The sequence below is a fragment of the Drosophila eugracilis genome, unplaced genomic scaffold (assembly GCF_018153835.1).
Source record: "Drosophila eugracilis isolate 14026-0451.02 unplaced genomic scaffold, ASM1815383v1 contig_1765, whole genome shotgun sequence".
Lineage (NCBI taxonomy): Eukaryota > Metazoa > Arthropoda > Insecta > Diptera > Drosophilidae > Drosophila > Drosophila eugracilis.
Genome location: NW_024572605.1, coordinates 2,035,471 through 2,048,624, shown reverse-complemented (window position 1 = coordinate 2,048,624; position 13,154 = coordinate 2,035,471). Strand labels below are relative to the sequence as shown.

Here is a 13,154-nt window from a genome sequence, read left to right as displayed (position 1 = left end):
ATTTTCCAGCTGTGTGTGGAGCGTATGCAACTGCAAGTTTTCCTTTCTGGCGAGAAAATGGAAATAAAATCTGACAGCACAATGCGAGGTGAGGGGCCAAATCGTCCGTCCGCCCGATTGTTTCAAATGTATTTATTGTTTGCCGTTTTTTGTCTGTATACATTCGGTTCTCCTTCGCAGCGGTCCGGTCCGTTTGTTTGATTTGTTCAACATTTGTGCACATTTGTTTGCCTCATTTGCATGCTAGCCGAGCCCACCTCCTGCTCTTCAACCCCCACCTCCAAAATGGAGGCTGCCAATGGGGGCGTTCTTCTCCAGTCAGTGGGAATCTGCCTCGGATTTCGCGCTGCTTCGGCTCGCTGCCTCGTTTTGTGGCGCTCGCTCGGCAGCGGAGGTTAAGTGTTGGCCCAATCAACGGCAGCCCCATTTGCTGTCCATGACGCATGCGTCCTCAGAGTAGGAGTACCCTAAGCTGTCTTAACTCGGGGATGTCTAACTATTGAGATGGTAAGATAGCTTACTTTTGGTTAAAGATAGTTTGATAGGCTAGTCTTCTATCAGATATGGTGTTCTATAAGTAGAAGGAATAATATAGAGAAGCTCTTGATCTAGGGTAATCTCTGCGTCTTTTCCTTCGTTCAGCTTTTATGTCTTTATTATTTTAAGGCATATATGACAGCCTTCGTTCCCCCAAAATGTATCTTCTCCTGGAAACGGCCCTGTTTTGTTTATGACTTGGCCAAAAATACGAAAGAAGCAAATTGCGCCAGCTGTTGCGGGATTGGATGCGATGGCTTGAGATGTGGATGAGGAATAAGATTGGGGCGATCGCCTTACCCTTTTGCCACATTGTGTGGATCAAGAGATACTGCAATTAGTGAAGGGGCACTTGCAACATCGGCAAGTGTGGGTGGTTGGCAGGGGGATGGGGGCACCACCATATGTCACTCTGGTAAGCTGAGCCTTCGCATCGGATTACCACTTAAGTTATAGCTGCTGTCTGGATCCCCCAACTTCTTGTATGGTTTATAGATACTGGTTTTCTCTCTGAGCTGCTACCATAAATATAAATCCAAGCCGGACGAGCTGTTGTCTCTCCTCCGCTTGTTTGTTGTTTTTTGCTTTTATGCCGCCGAAGGTTCTGGGCCGGAAAACGCCAGAGGGCATAATAAGTTAGGATCCAAAGGCAGAGTCAGAATCGGAATCAGAATCAGAATCAGAGTCAAAGGCAGAGTCCGCGGCACGAACGTAAGGTCAACGGCGTTGACAGTGATCTTGCATAATTGCAGGGCAAAGAAAAGGTATGGCCCCGCCCCGGCTTAAGGTTAAATTTCCTACTCCCCCCGCCAGAGAACGAGAGTTAACCCCTTGATGGCCGAGGGGTCACCACCAGACGGACGTATGTGAATCATTGACAGTTTTTATGAAGCGCCGCATGCATCACTCAGCGGCATCTCAAGAAGTGCCCGCTGTCTCCTCATGTCTCTCAATAGCCAGCAATGGGTGTGATGGATTCAATGTTGCTATTCCTACACAAGGAGAAAAACTTGAAAATATTATCAACTTTAATTCTTATCACTTGAGTTTCTTACTGATTATGATAAGGAAAACCCTCAAGTGGTTTGCTTAATCTTTTTCGTAGTTAATCATAGTTTCCTGCTTATTGTTAGGATTTTTAGGGATTGTCCTTGCAGATAACAATATTTTTCAAGATATTATTATCGGGTAAATCCTCGAAAAACAATATACGAGGTGTGTTCAAAAAGTAAGGTGACTTTTCAAATTTCGCGGGCAACATATTTTCGATTATCGTTTTTTTTGTTTTGTTATATTGGTACACTCTTCCCTAACATCTGTACCAAGTTTCAATGGAACATCCTCTTTTGTTTGGTTGTGAGAGGCGTAAAGTTACAAGTTGTTTTGCGAGCTCGGCGATTTTTTGCTATCGAAAAATATGGATCAAAGGATTTGCATCAAATTTTGTGTAAAAAATAAAATTAAGTGCTCTGAAACACTTGAAATGTTGACAGTGGCATACGGTGAAACTGTTCTGAGTAAAAAAAATGTGTACAAGTGGTACAAACTCTTCCAAGATGGCCGGGAAGATGCCAATGACCAGCCTCGCTCTGGACGCCCAAGCACGTCAACAACTGATGAAAACGTTCAAGCAGTGACGAAAATTGTTTTGGAAAATCGTCGAATCACTATCAGAGAAGTTGCTGAAGATGTCGGTATATCGCTTGGCTCGTGCCATGAAATTTTTTCAAACGTTTTGGGTATGAGTCGTGTGTCAGCGAAGTTTGTTCCGAAATTGCTGAATTTTGACCAAAAAGAACCGTCGCATGAGCATCGCTCAAGAGCTGTTGAATGACGTCAACGACGACCCAGATTTACTCAAAAGGGTCATAACTGGTGACGAATCATGGGTATATGGTTATGATATCGAAACCAAAGCCCAATCGTCCCAATGGAAGAGCCCAGACGAGCCAAGACCGAAAAAAGCAAAAAATCGCCGAGCTCGCAAAACAACTTGTAACTTTACGCCTCTCACAACCAAACAAAAGAGGATGTTCCATTGAAACTTGGTACAGATGTTAGGGAAGAGTGTACCAATATAACAAAACAAAAAAAACGATAATCGAAAATATGTTGCCCGAGAAATTTGAAAAGTCACCTTACTTTTTGAACACACCTCGTACCCCTTTGATCGACAAGAAGCGGGCAGAGCTATTTGCTGAGTGAATGAATGAGATCTTATGAGGGAACCGCACCCCACTGGCTGCTGGCTCTCAAAATCATTTCAAATTCAATAGAAGCAACTGCCTGCCAGCCGAGAAATATTAAAGTCAAGCGATGACGAAAGTTTTCATATCGGAGAGCCGAGATCTCTCGGAAAAAGCATTGGAAAAATTGGAATGTTTATGCCGAGCCGAAGTCGAAGTCGAAAGCGTTTGCCGTTGCGTTTGCGTTTGCGTTAATTAAAAACAATTAAAGTGGCAACATTTGTGGGCTGCCGGGTGGTGCAGAGGGTGGTGCAGGGGGTGGCCAGCATCGGGGTCGCCAGTAATAGTAGTGCTGGAATGGGAATCATATATATATCTCACGCACATGACCCATCTGCAGATCGAGCCGAAAAATAAAGGTTTGAAAGTGGCAAATGTGGGTCGGGTTAGGGGAGATGTTGACTTCTGGCAGGGCCGCCTCCCTTTTCCATCTCGGCCCCCTTTAACGATCGGCTTGACTTTCCATAAAAATTGTATAATATTAATTGCGGTTAATTGGGATTAACAGCTGCGCCAAAATGTTTGCCGCTCTGGCTGCACTCGGCTCAGTTCAGTTGGGGATCAGTTCCCCGGAATGCCAGGCCGAAAGGGGAAGACCACGGCAAAGAGTTTCAACTTTCCTCCTGCACTCAGAAAAAGTACTCTCTTATGAGGGATTGCCTTAATGAAATGATTTTATTAGCCATCAAAATTTAAATATTTTACTAATTTCCAATTTGTTTAAAGCTGCAAGTTTTTTTGTGCTCATAAAAAGTATAAGGCAATTAGTCACTTTTTTAAAACAGTTTGCTATTATTTTTAGAACTATAATTTGCTTAAAAATAACCCATAAAGAACCCAAACATCTATAATTTTAGTAACATATTGGCTTTAAGTTCTTAGTAAACTATATAATAAGCAGTTAAAGAAGAGGAAAAATGAGTCTCTGAAATAAGTTTCTGAATGTGAGCTTTGCTTTTGTTTATTGAATCTACTCTTAATGTTGAGACTAACAATCAGTTTACGAATCTTACAAATCTTCTTCCCAACTTATTGCTAAGAAATTCCTTGACTCAAAAACCATCTCTAGAATCTCGGAAGTAGTTATTCAAGATTTCTGTGCTGGGCGTTTAAGAACGGAAACTAGGCAGAAGGCTGGCCCAAAAAGTGATTTATGTCCGAACGAGTTTCCACCTCCAGCTCCCCAAGTTTCATCGTTGGGCAGCATCTAGGGAGCCGGTTATCATTTCCTGGCAAGATGATGACAAAACTTTCAGAATGTCCCATCCGCGGATAGCCATTTACCATTAACCATTAACCATTTGCCATTCGCCATGGTATCGTAGATGCCCCCAGCTTCCAGTTTCGAATCCGCCCAATAGACCGCCCCATCCGGCGCTGACCATCCGGTGTCGATCGAGTGACTGGTTCTGGCTTTTTGTCTTTGCCTCCGCACAGGAGCCATGAATGTGCTGGCGGTGTGTGTGTGTGGAAAATCAGTAAAGAAAATCGTTATGCTCCGCATCCGAGGCGATTTTCCTGCCTGGAATTTCCGCTCTTGTTGGCGGCGCGCTAATTACGCCGATGGAATAGCAATGGCGACACGGCGTTTGGGCCCTCTCAGTACCTGTTTGGGCCATCACAACCGATTGGCCGCGTGTGCAATCCACACACATGTGGCAAGTAATTGTTTTGGCCGCGCCAGAATGTTGCAGCGGAAGTAATTTGAGGTTGATGATGATGCTGCAGGCCGCAGGCTGGCTGCTGTCTTGTGTCGTCGGGGTTAATAGGCGCACTCAGGGGTTAATGGCTATCCTATGCACTTGCACTTTGGCATCCGACGGGAGTGGGAAGTGGGGAAACATTAGTAGTTTTCCCCGAATTCATTTGGAACTTGAAACTTAACACAAAAAGGGCTGCAGAGGGAAAAGAGAGATTATTTTTCATTCATTACTTTTTTTGGGAAGAAAACTACTTTTAACTTTTTGTTAATCCAGTTTGTAATAATTAAATACAAAATTATTATAACTTTCTGCCATCAACTTCCTACATACATCAGACTACCTTTTATGCAAAATTTCTCCCAGTGCAGAGATTTTTACATGTCCAAAGCCAAGCCCCTCTTGCATACAAAATGAAGAAACAGTGAAGTAATATCCAGAGGGAGCGAGAAGGGGCTTACGCCACAGAATGAGACAAAAGACATATTCAAATTCGAAACTGCATTTTCAATTTTCCAAAAGGCCGCTCTCCGCCTCCTCTGGCTTTTGTCTCCCAAGCATGTGAGAAATGATGGGATCTGGGGTCATGTCAATGGCCAAGTGGCATTTCAAAAATATATTCAAATGGGTCCGGCTCTTGGGAAAGCGATTAGTGTGTCAGATTATGAAGAACGAAGAACGAAGAACGAAGCCACTCTTCGCATGTCACACTGTACAGTATGCAATGTAGAATAACATATATGAGGAGCATGAACCAAATAACAGACATTGGCAAATGCACAAAGTCCAATCGAGAAGGGAGTGGCTTTGTAAGACAAATATATGAATTTTACCTCGGATCGGTAATGAACATATATAGAATATATATATATATGCAGCTTATGCGCCAGTCAGCCATTCAATAGTTTACTCAATAAAAATACAATTGACAAATTGTCATGGCGATCACGTAGCAGCAACAACAACCCAGCAACGTGTTCTCGGAAGATTTGGGACTCACTGCAGCAGATTTACCATTGGGGTGGAGTCTAGGCTCTATGGATGGTATCTGTGTACCAAACGAGCACCATATCTCCCCTCCTCTCACCCCTGGCGACCTTTAGCTGTTGACTTGTGCTGATTGCAGCGTTTAAATCACCTCGACAACTACATCGTGTACCCATGTAGGCACTTCATCAAGACATAGCCCAGAAAGTGAAGTAGGCCCAGAAATATACAAAATTCGATTCGAGATCTTTTTGTGAGGCTCAGCACGTTTGGAATATTTTTGAAGAGTCAGCAGTGGCCGTATCAGCACCCGACGCCATTATGGTTATAATACCCATTCGTATGTGTATATATTTAAGTACATATATGGTTGCTGTTTTCATTTCGGCTGAAACATAGGGCATTCATTTTCACATTATGTGGCGAAAAATCGGGGGGGAAAAAAACTGATTAACAAACTGTGTTAAGCACCCAAGATCGGGCCGAATTGCTGGTGCTGAATTGAATTTTGATGAACACCCGCTGACAGGGAGACCTTTTTTCAGGGCTTGGTAGTGGTCTCTTCGGGCCAAAACAGACCCAAAAAAGACCCCAGAGCCCCATAGAGCTGACAGAAAACCTGAAAACCGGCTCTGCGACGGATCACAGCCTCGTCTTGGGCTCCGGAAGTAATTAATGCTTTACTTTATTTCATTTTTTTCACCTCCTCCCGGCGCGGCTTTTGTTTGCCATTGCCACATAAAAACAGAATCTATGCCCCGACTGGAATCGAGTCGATGCCGAGTGCCAGTTGGAAACTTTCACCAATGCTAGTTGGCTATCTGACTGACTGACTAGCAGTTGGCTTTTTGCACTCTTTGACCGAATTGTCAGCTGGAAATGATGTGAATTTTCCAACATGCCCAATAAGGCGGGGGCCACTCGTGGTCCCAATATGGCGCTGGCGATGCTGCTGCAGCGACATAATTGTGATCAATTGCCAAGTGGCATCCTACTGACCAAACCGAGCGACTTGAGCGCTCCATTCCTGGCTGCTGCCGCTCAGTGTTTATGTTTACCCTTTGTCTTCGCTTTAATTAAAGCGACCAGGAGCCGGGATCCGAACATGAGAGTATTGCCTTGTTTGCCAACTTGAGTTGCCATGCCGCAATCGGGCATCTGCATCGCATCTTGTCCTCGGCTCCGACTCCCATTCTGGCTATTCCTCCTCCGTCAGCTGCCACGAGTTGAGTCCGCAGAGTTAACGATCCGCTCATAGTTTGATTGATATCCCCCAGCTTTGTACACGGAGAAAAAGTGGGAGTTCTTTAGATGTTACCATATGATTTTAGGTTCTTTTATCAATAGCTCTATAGATATAGAAGTATCTTCCACACGAAATCTTCTATTGAAAGTAGTTAGCAAGTTCCCCCCATTTCTGACTGTGCATCGGGGCTAGAGCAGAAGGCTCCGGCAGAAGTCACTGGGCCGTGGCCAAGCCCAGTGGTCACCCAGTCGGAGTCAGAGGCGTCTGGTATCGGTCGTTGGATCGGTCATGTCGCAAGCTCATTTTTTCCCCAGCTCTTTTTTCCGTTCATTAATTGCCAACATTTCATATTTTATTTCAGCGTTATTCCCCCTGTCTCTCTCGCTCTTCTTCCATTTGTTTTTTCAATTATTTTTGTGGCCGCTGGTGTGAGTGTTTTATAAATAATATATTTTGCTGTTTTTTTCTGCTTTTTTCTGCTTTTTTCTTTCACTGGAATTGTTGTCGCCAGCGTTGTTCGGTCGGTTGTCGTCCTCGATTTGTCTCAACTTTTGTTTTTGTTACTTCACTGAAATTCCGCTTGCACGGCTAGTCAGCTAGTTGGTCGCTCTGGCAGCCGTAAGCTCTGCAGCTCAGCACTGCTGATTACTAGTGAGTGCTGTGTGTTATCTGTGATAACTTTTGACATCCAGCGAGAGATGGAACCTGACTCGTGTGATGATAAGACTGAATCCGGACTTTGTCTAGCAGTATCCCTCTCTAATGCTGAGCATGATGATCCAAGGTGATCCCCACCCAGCTAGCCCGACAAACATTCAATTGCGTAAGCCAACTGATACGGTCACATATCTCCCTCTATGTAGAGCATAACCAGGCAGCCCATTGGTGACAACAATGCAATTTGTTAGTCTGCCAGTCCGCCATTTCATCTGGTTTTATACGTCCAACATCCGCCTACGAACTCACAATGTATTTCCACATTTTTATTGCCCATCAAATCATGTGAAGCCACGATTTTGAGAATCTGCAGTTTAGCACTTAATTAACATTCGGCCCCTTTGAGGGGTCTAGTCTCCGCCTCCTCCTCTGGACTCAAATTCGGGCTTGGATGATTTATAATGTGAGAAGATTGCTTTCCATTCTGAAGTTTCGAGTTCACTGTGGGTCAACCTTTTGTTGCCTTCGCCGTCAGGTGGGCATTTGCATATGGGAGAGATTGAGATTGCTGGCCCAACAAGCGGATGCTGAAATTGTGGGAATTCGGAAAGCGTTTAGCGGACAATCGAATTGGTAAGAGATGTGGAGATGTGGTTCTTTAGGGCATCGAACAATGAGGGAAAAACAATCTGGTAGATCTTAAAGGTATCATTCAAGTTGTTTATATTGAAAAAAATGTTACTTGCTTAGATTAACGAAACAGGTTACTTATGAAAACCCCAATAGAGATAAGGAAAATGCAAAACATTGATTAGTTGGAAATATTAAAAGCTATTCTCGGAAGTAAGAGCTGCTTGGGGTTATTAAAGGCTATAACAATATTTTACATTTGTATGGATAATAACTTAACTTTAAGTTTTCACAAAAACAGAAGATGATGAGTAGCCTAACAACAGCTGAGAACGTATTACTTAAACACTTTTTGACTTTCTTTAAAAACAAATTAATTTTAAGAACTCTGTACTGCTTTTCTCCCTAAGTTTTCCTGGGCCTCAGTTTTCTTTTTAGCCACAGCATCTTACCTCATTCGCCCTAGAAAACAGTGTTTTATCACCCTTACAACAAGATGGATTCCCAGAAGTTATGAAATTTCAATTGGCATGATTCACCGCTAGTGCCGAGTGACCCAACTATTATTCAGCATCAAACGATCTCGTTTCGCTTTGAAATTCGAAATTCATTTGTCAGGCAGTGGCATTGACCTTTGCATCTGTGTCTTTAGCCGCGGAGAGAACACACGAAAAAAAGTGGCACAGATCGCAAAGAGCGAAGCGCTGCTAACCCACAATTAGCATCTGGAACTGGGGATCGGGATCTGGCATATGCTGAGATCTGCCACAGTTTCCCTTGGCCGTGTTGTTGTTTTTGCGATATTCTTGACATTGCCACTGCAATGTGCAACTGTGTTTTGGGGTAAATGCATTCAAAATTCTTGCACAAAAAAGTGAGTGCGAAAAGGGAAAAGGGAGTGGGGGGATCAGCTCATCTCATCTGGCTGGCATCTCTCTTCGGCGTGATCTTTTTTTCTGGCTTGTTTCAGTGTCGTGAGAACTTTTTCGCGTTTGGGCGCACAGCGTGTGAATTGAAAGGCGAGTGTGGGGAAGGGAGGGTGTGGGGCGTTGGGTTGCGGAAACTCTCTGGGAAGCGAAAGTGTTGCAAGTGCTGGGAATGCCAACAGCCAGCAACCAGCAACCAGCAATCAGCAATCAGCCAACAAGCAACAGGCAACAGCAACATTTGTCAGCGTTTTGCAATTGCCGTGGGTATCAATCGAACACTCCCTTCTGCAGGCCCCTTTAAGTAATGGGAAAATAGTTATTCTGGGAAAAGCTAGTAAACTTACACCCCCTTAATTTTGTTTTTAAAGGTTTTCCTACTCTCAAAATTCGTATACTTTAAGAATTTTATAATATTTTCCACAAGCTCTTTGCTAATCTTTAACATTTGTTTCTCTGTCGTTGCAGGTGAGTTCGTTGCAGATGTCGAATCTGGGTTCTCTATATACATGTATGTTCGTGATCGACAATTAAAGGTTTGTAAGGCAATTAGGCAGCTGAGCTCGTGACGAAGTTTAGCTCAAATCCATTGAATGAGTGTCCAAAAAAACGTAGAAAAAACGCAGCAAACAAAACAGACGGACGAGAATCCCAAATGAGAATAAAATGCCAAACAATTGGAAATTCATTAAGGCCGCTGTGGCAATCGCCGCCGTATCGTAATCAAATGCAGCATTCAACTTTAAACTGCAACGCCGGTGGAGGCGCGCAGGCAGCGGAACGCCGTGGCACAATTGTTTTGGCCCGGCCAAAACGCGACTCTCCGTTGTCGTGGCGACGAATCGGGGGATACCAGAGTTATGCATGAGGTGTTTTATGGCAAGAACTGCTCGAAGTGATTGCACACGGAAAAACTATGAGTTCTGTTGCACTATTTGATTGTATCAATTTTAGAGGATTTTATCGGGGAATTACAAAGATAGTTTAAGAAGTTTAAATCTTAGTTCGGCCAGAGAAGATAACAGAAGGGGCAATTTATATCAAATCATTACGAATTAACTTAATGAAGACTCTCAAACTACACTGCCAGATGTAAAGTTACTTTGGTACTCAAGTGATTTATTGATTTCCTCTCAGATTTTTCTCTCAGTGTATGCTTGTGAGTGCAACAGATACCCAGCTGGCAGCCAATTGTTGCACTACGCGATATTGGACAAAAGGCCAACTTCCCCCTCACACACACACTCACTCGCCCTCACCCCTTTTAGCCCTTAGTTCGGTGGTGGCGACACCGACACGCATGCGCATTGCCCGACAAAAGGGAGTTCCCCCACCCTTTGACCCACCCCGCCCCCGCAAAAACAGAAAGCAAAACAAAGCACAGACCAAAATACGAAGTTGGAAAAACTTAACGCCTGGTTGCCCACATCGGGTGTTCTTTGGCTGCTTTGCTGCCGCACTAACCCGTCCCTCGATCCATGTGAGTGCGCTTGCGCCAACGGCAACGGCAACGGCAACGGCAACGCCGACGCAGAAGTAGAGTTACTCCCGCCCGAGTATGACCTGTGGACGTGCAACAATGGCACAGGGGGGTTAATGGTATTCCGTACTAGTTTATGTGCTGCGACCGCCTAATAACTGGAACATCGCAGAAACCAGCACAGTGGGCAGATGGACGGCCCGTGGATTTGCCTGGCCGGCACACGCGAAATTCAATTCGATTTCTGTTCGTGATTTCGCAACTCAAGGGTTAACCTTTGTGCCCCTAGCATGAACAATGCTGATAAATCGAAAGCTAATCGAAGTCTGCCCTCTGGTCCAAAACGTGTTCAAAAGCATTGCTAGTAAAGGGAACTGCTAATGCTATTATCTCACTTGTTTTTCTATTTGAAAAACGTAAATTATTTCAGATTCAGAGCGTCTTAATGGTATTGATTTTTAGGCTTTTAATAACTTAATTCCGCAATTTAAAGTTTTTCGGTTGATTCGCTGCAGGTATGCCACACTGTTTTGTTACTTTTGGGTCGTGTCTCCGCTAACGTTTTACGTACGTTGTACAATGTACATATGAGATGGTATCTCATTGCATCTACTTGCCGCTAGATGTCGCTGTAACAGTGTAACAATGTAACAAAGCGTGTCAAATGTAATAAAAATTCGTGTAAAATGTAAAGGTAAAGTAAAAAACTTAAGGTTTCCCCGGAAACAACTGCCAGATGTCATATAAGGACTATAAGATATATAAAGTTCAGATTAAACATGCAGATTCTTGAGGTCCCTACGCAGTGCTGCATCCTGCCACGCCCACAAATCAGAGAAAACAAAAATCGCTGAAATGTTTAAAAAATTGTCGCCTCGTCAATTTCCACTAACAATATAAATATTTTAAAATTGTTTAAAACTGTAACGGGTATCTTAAAGTCGCGGCATTGCATTACAGCGTTTCTTCTTCAAATCAAAACACAAAGCGAGTTAAATCCATGATATATTTCCTATTTTGTAATCTATATCTTTATTATTAAGAAACAAATTAATGTACAAAAGCTCTTAATAATATAACATAACGGTTTCGTACAGCTGGGGTATAATCATGTTAATCGAAATCTTTAAAATTCTGGACAACATCCGCGATCCAGTTGCTGAAGTATGTCACATTGGCGTAAATTCCCAAGCCATTGCAACTAAATAAGCCACCACTGATCACACCGAACTGAAAGAACTTTCGTTGTCCTTGATACATGAGCAATGCGCTTAGCGGGCCTCCAGAGTCGCCTTCACAGGTATCATCCGTATCACTGCCAGCACATATCCAGTCATTGGCATCCTTCAACCTGAATTTTTTTAAGCATTTGTTATGATCCAATTGCCGAATGGTGGCAATCTGTAGAATAGACGGGAAGTGTTCTCTATTGATTCTGCCCCACCCGGTGACGTTATATATTGAAATGGGCGAAATTGGCTCATCGATCAGAATGCAGATCGGCCTGATATAGTCTAAAGGAAAACTAGTTATTTAGACTGAGTTGGGTTTCCTTATTGATCTCAATTACCTGAGAACGTGACAGTCTGATTCATTCGAAGCAGCCCTATATCATGCGAGTTTATACTAAAATTCCTGTGGATAATCTTCTTATCAACATCAAAAGTAAAGGCTCGTTCTATTGATGGATACCGCGTGTCAAATTCGCCCAAGCGCACTTGCCTGCAAAGGAAAGCTGAGGAAAATCTGGCAAAATAATGCATTCTGAACTTACATATGAGAGGTGGATACGCAATGCCCTGCCGTGAGTACAAATCCTGCAAGTGAAAGCGGACGTTAAAACTTAACTAGAAGTGCATTGATAATAAAATTTAAATACTTACGAGATGTGATAAGAGAGCCGCCACAAATTGCTGTGCAATTTACCATTACACGAACCATCCATGGGTTGGAAAAGATGTCAGCATTTTTGCCAGCTTCGATTTTCGCATATATTGGGCTTGGGGCTATTGTCCCACAGCTGTTGTCCAGCAATCTTCCCGAACCATCTTTAGTCGACACCAAAAGGAATGCCACTATTGCAATTCGACTGGCCCCATCCATGGTGTTTCAAACAATGAATCAATAGACGTATAACACTGGCTCGAAATTTTTTGGAAACCACTAGTTGATAATGAGGTCAGCGGACGCCAATAATCATCTTGCACTGCAAAAAAATCATTTCCGAATTGAAACATTTTTTTTTAGTTTTATTTTGGATTGACCTACTTGACCTTTTCTATACATCATCGTTGGCTATCTCGATGGAATTTTTTTTTTTAATTTTCTTAGTAAAATTAATTATGAGCCTTATCAGCATTTATATATTTGTATACAAGATTATGTTTATGTATATTTTGGTAATGGGAGAAGGAATCCATTTCTAATGTAAATATATTGACTTCCAAAAAGTTAAATATCAGTTAAGATCCAGCTTGTAAAGTGCGTAACATTTGTATAAACTCCTAAGTTTCTGTGGTCATTTTTCATACCACATCCATCTCAAAGTCCTTCGGTATGGAAAAACCCGATGAGCATTCTTTACCGGGATAAAGTGTCTCGTAATATCAAAGTTCAAATGCATACGAGAGTTGATAAGCGAGCCGGCAACAATTTTCTTCTCTGCTCACCAAAACAATCCAAGGGTAGGAGACCTTTGGCTCCGGTTCGTCGATCATTCCCAAGTGCCAAAAAGAGACCATCTCA

The 13,154-nt window shown here is 43.1% G+C and overlaps 2 protein-coding genes across 2 annotated transcripts in view; one reads left to right on the top strand and one right to left on the bottom strand.

The window, feature by feature from the left end:
• Window positions 1–13,154, top strand: part of LOC108109050 (epidermal growth factor receptor) — a 45,479-nt gene that overhangs the window by 3,586 nt on the left and 28,739 nt on the right. The gene's annotated exons all lie outside the window — the stretch shown is intronic.
• Window positions 11,307–12,596, bottom strand: LOC108109053 (serine protease grass-like). Its single transcript, XM_017217371.2, has 4 exons — window positions 12,293–12,596; window positions 12,184–12,226; window positions 11,980–12,131; window positions 11,307–11,923 (listed from the first exon to the last, which is right to left on the bottom strand). The coding sequence occupies exons 1-4, from the start codon at window positions 12,510–12,512 to the stop codon at window positions 11,523–11,525; spliced, it is 816 nt and encodes a 271-aa protein (XP_017072860.1). The 5' UTR covers window positions 12,513–12,596; the 3' UTR covers window positions 11,307–11,522.

Excerpts from the sequence above, each read along its gene's own strand:
- LOC108109053 (XM_017217371.2), bottom strand. The coding sequence starts at position 12,512 with ATGGATGGGGCCAGTCGAATTGCAATAGTGGCATTCCTTTTGGTGTCG. Across the intron at positions 12,132-12,183 it reads TGCGTATCCACCTCTCATAT|GCAAGTGCGCTTGGGCGAAT; the intron begins GTAAGTTCAGAA and ends TTTCCTTTGCAG. Across the intron at positions 11,924-11,979 it reads TCAGACTGTCACGTTCTCAG|ACTATATCAGGCCGATCTGC; the intron begins GTAATTGAGATC and ends GTTTTCCTTTAG.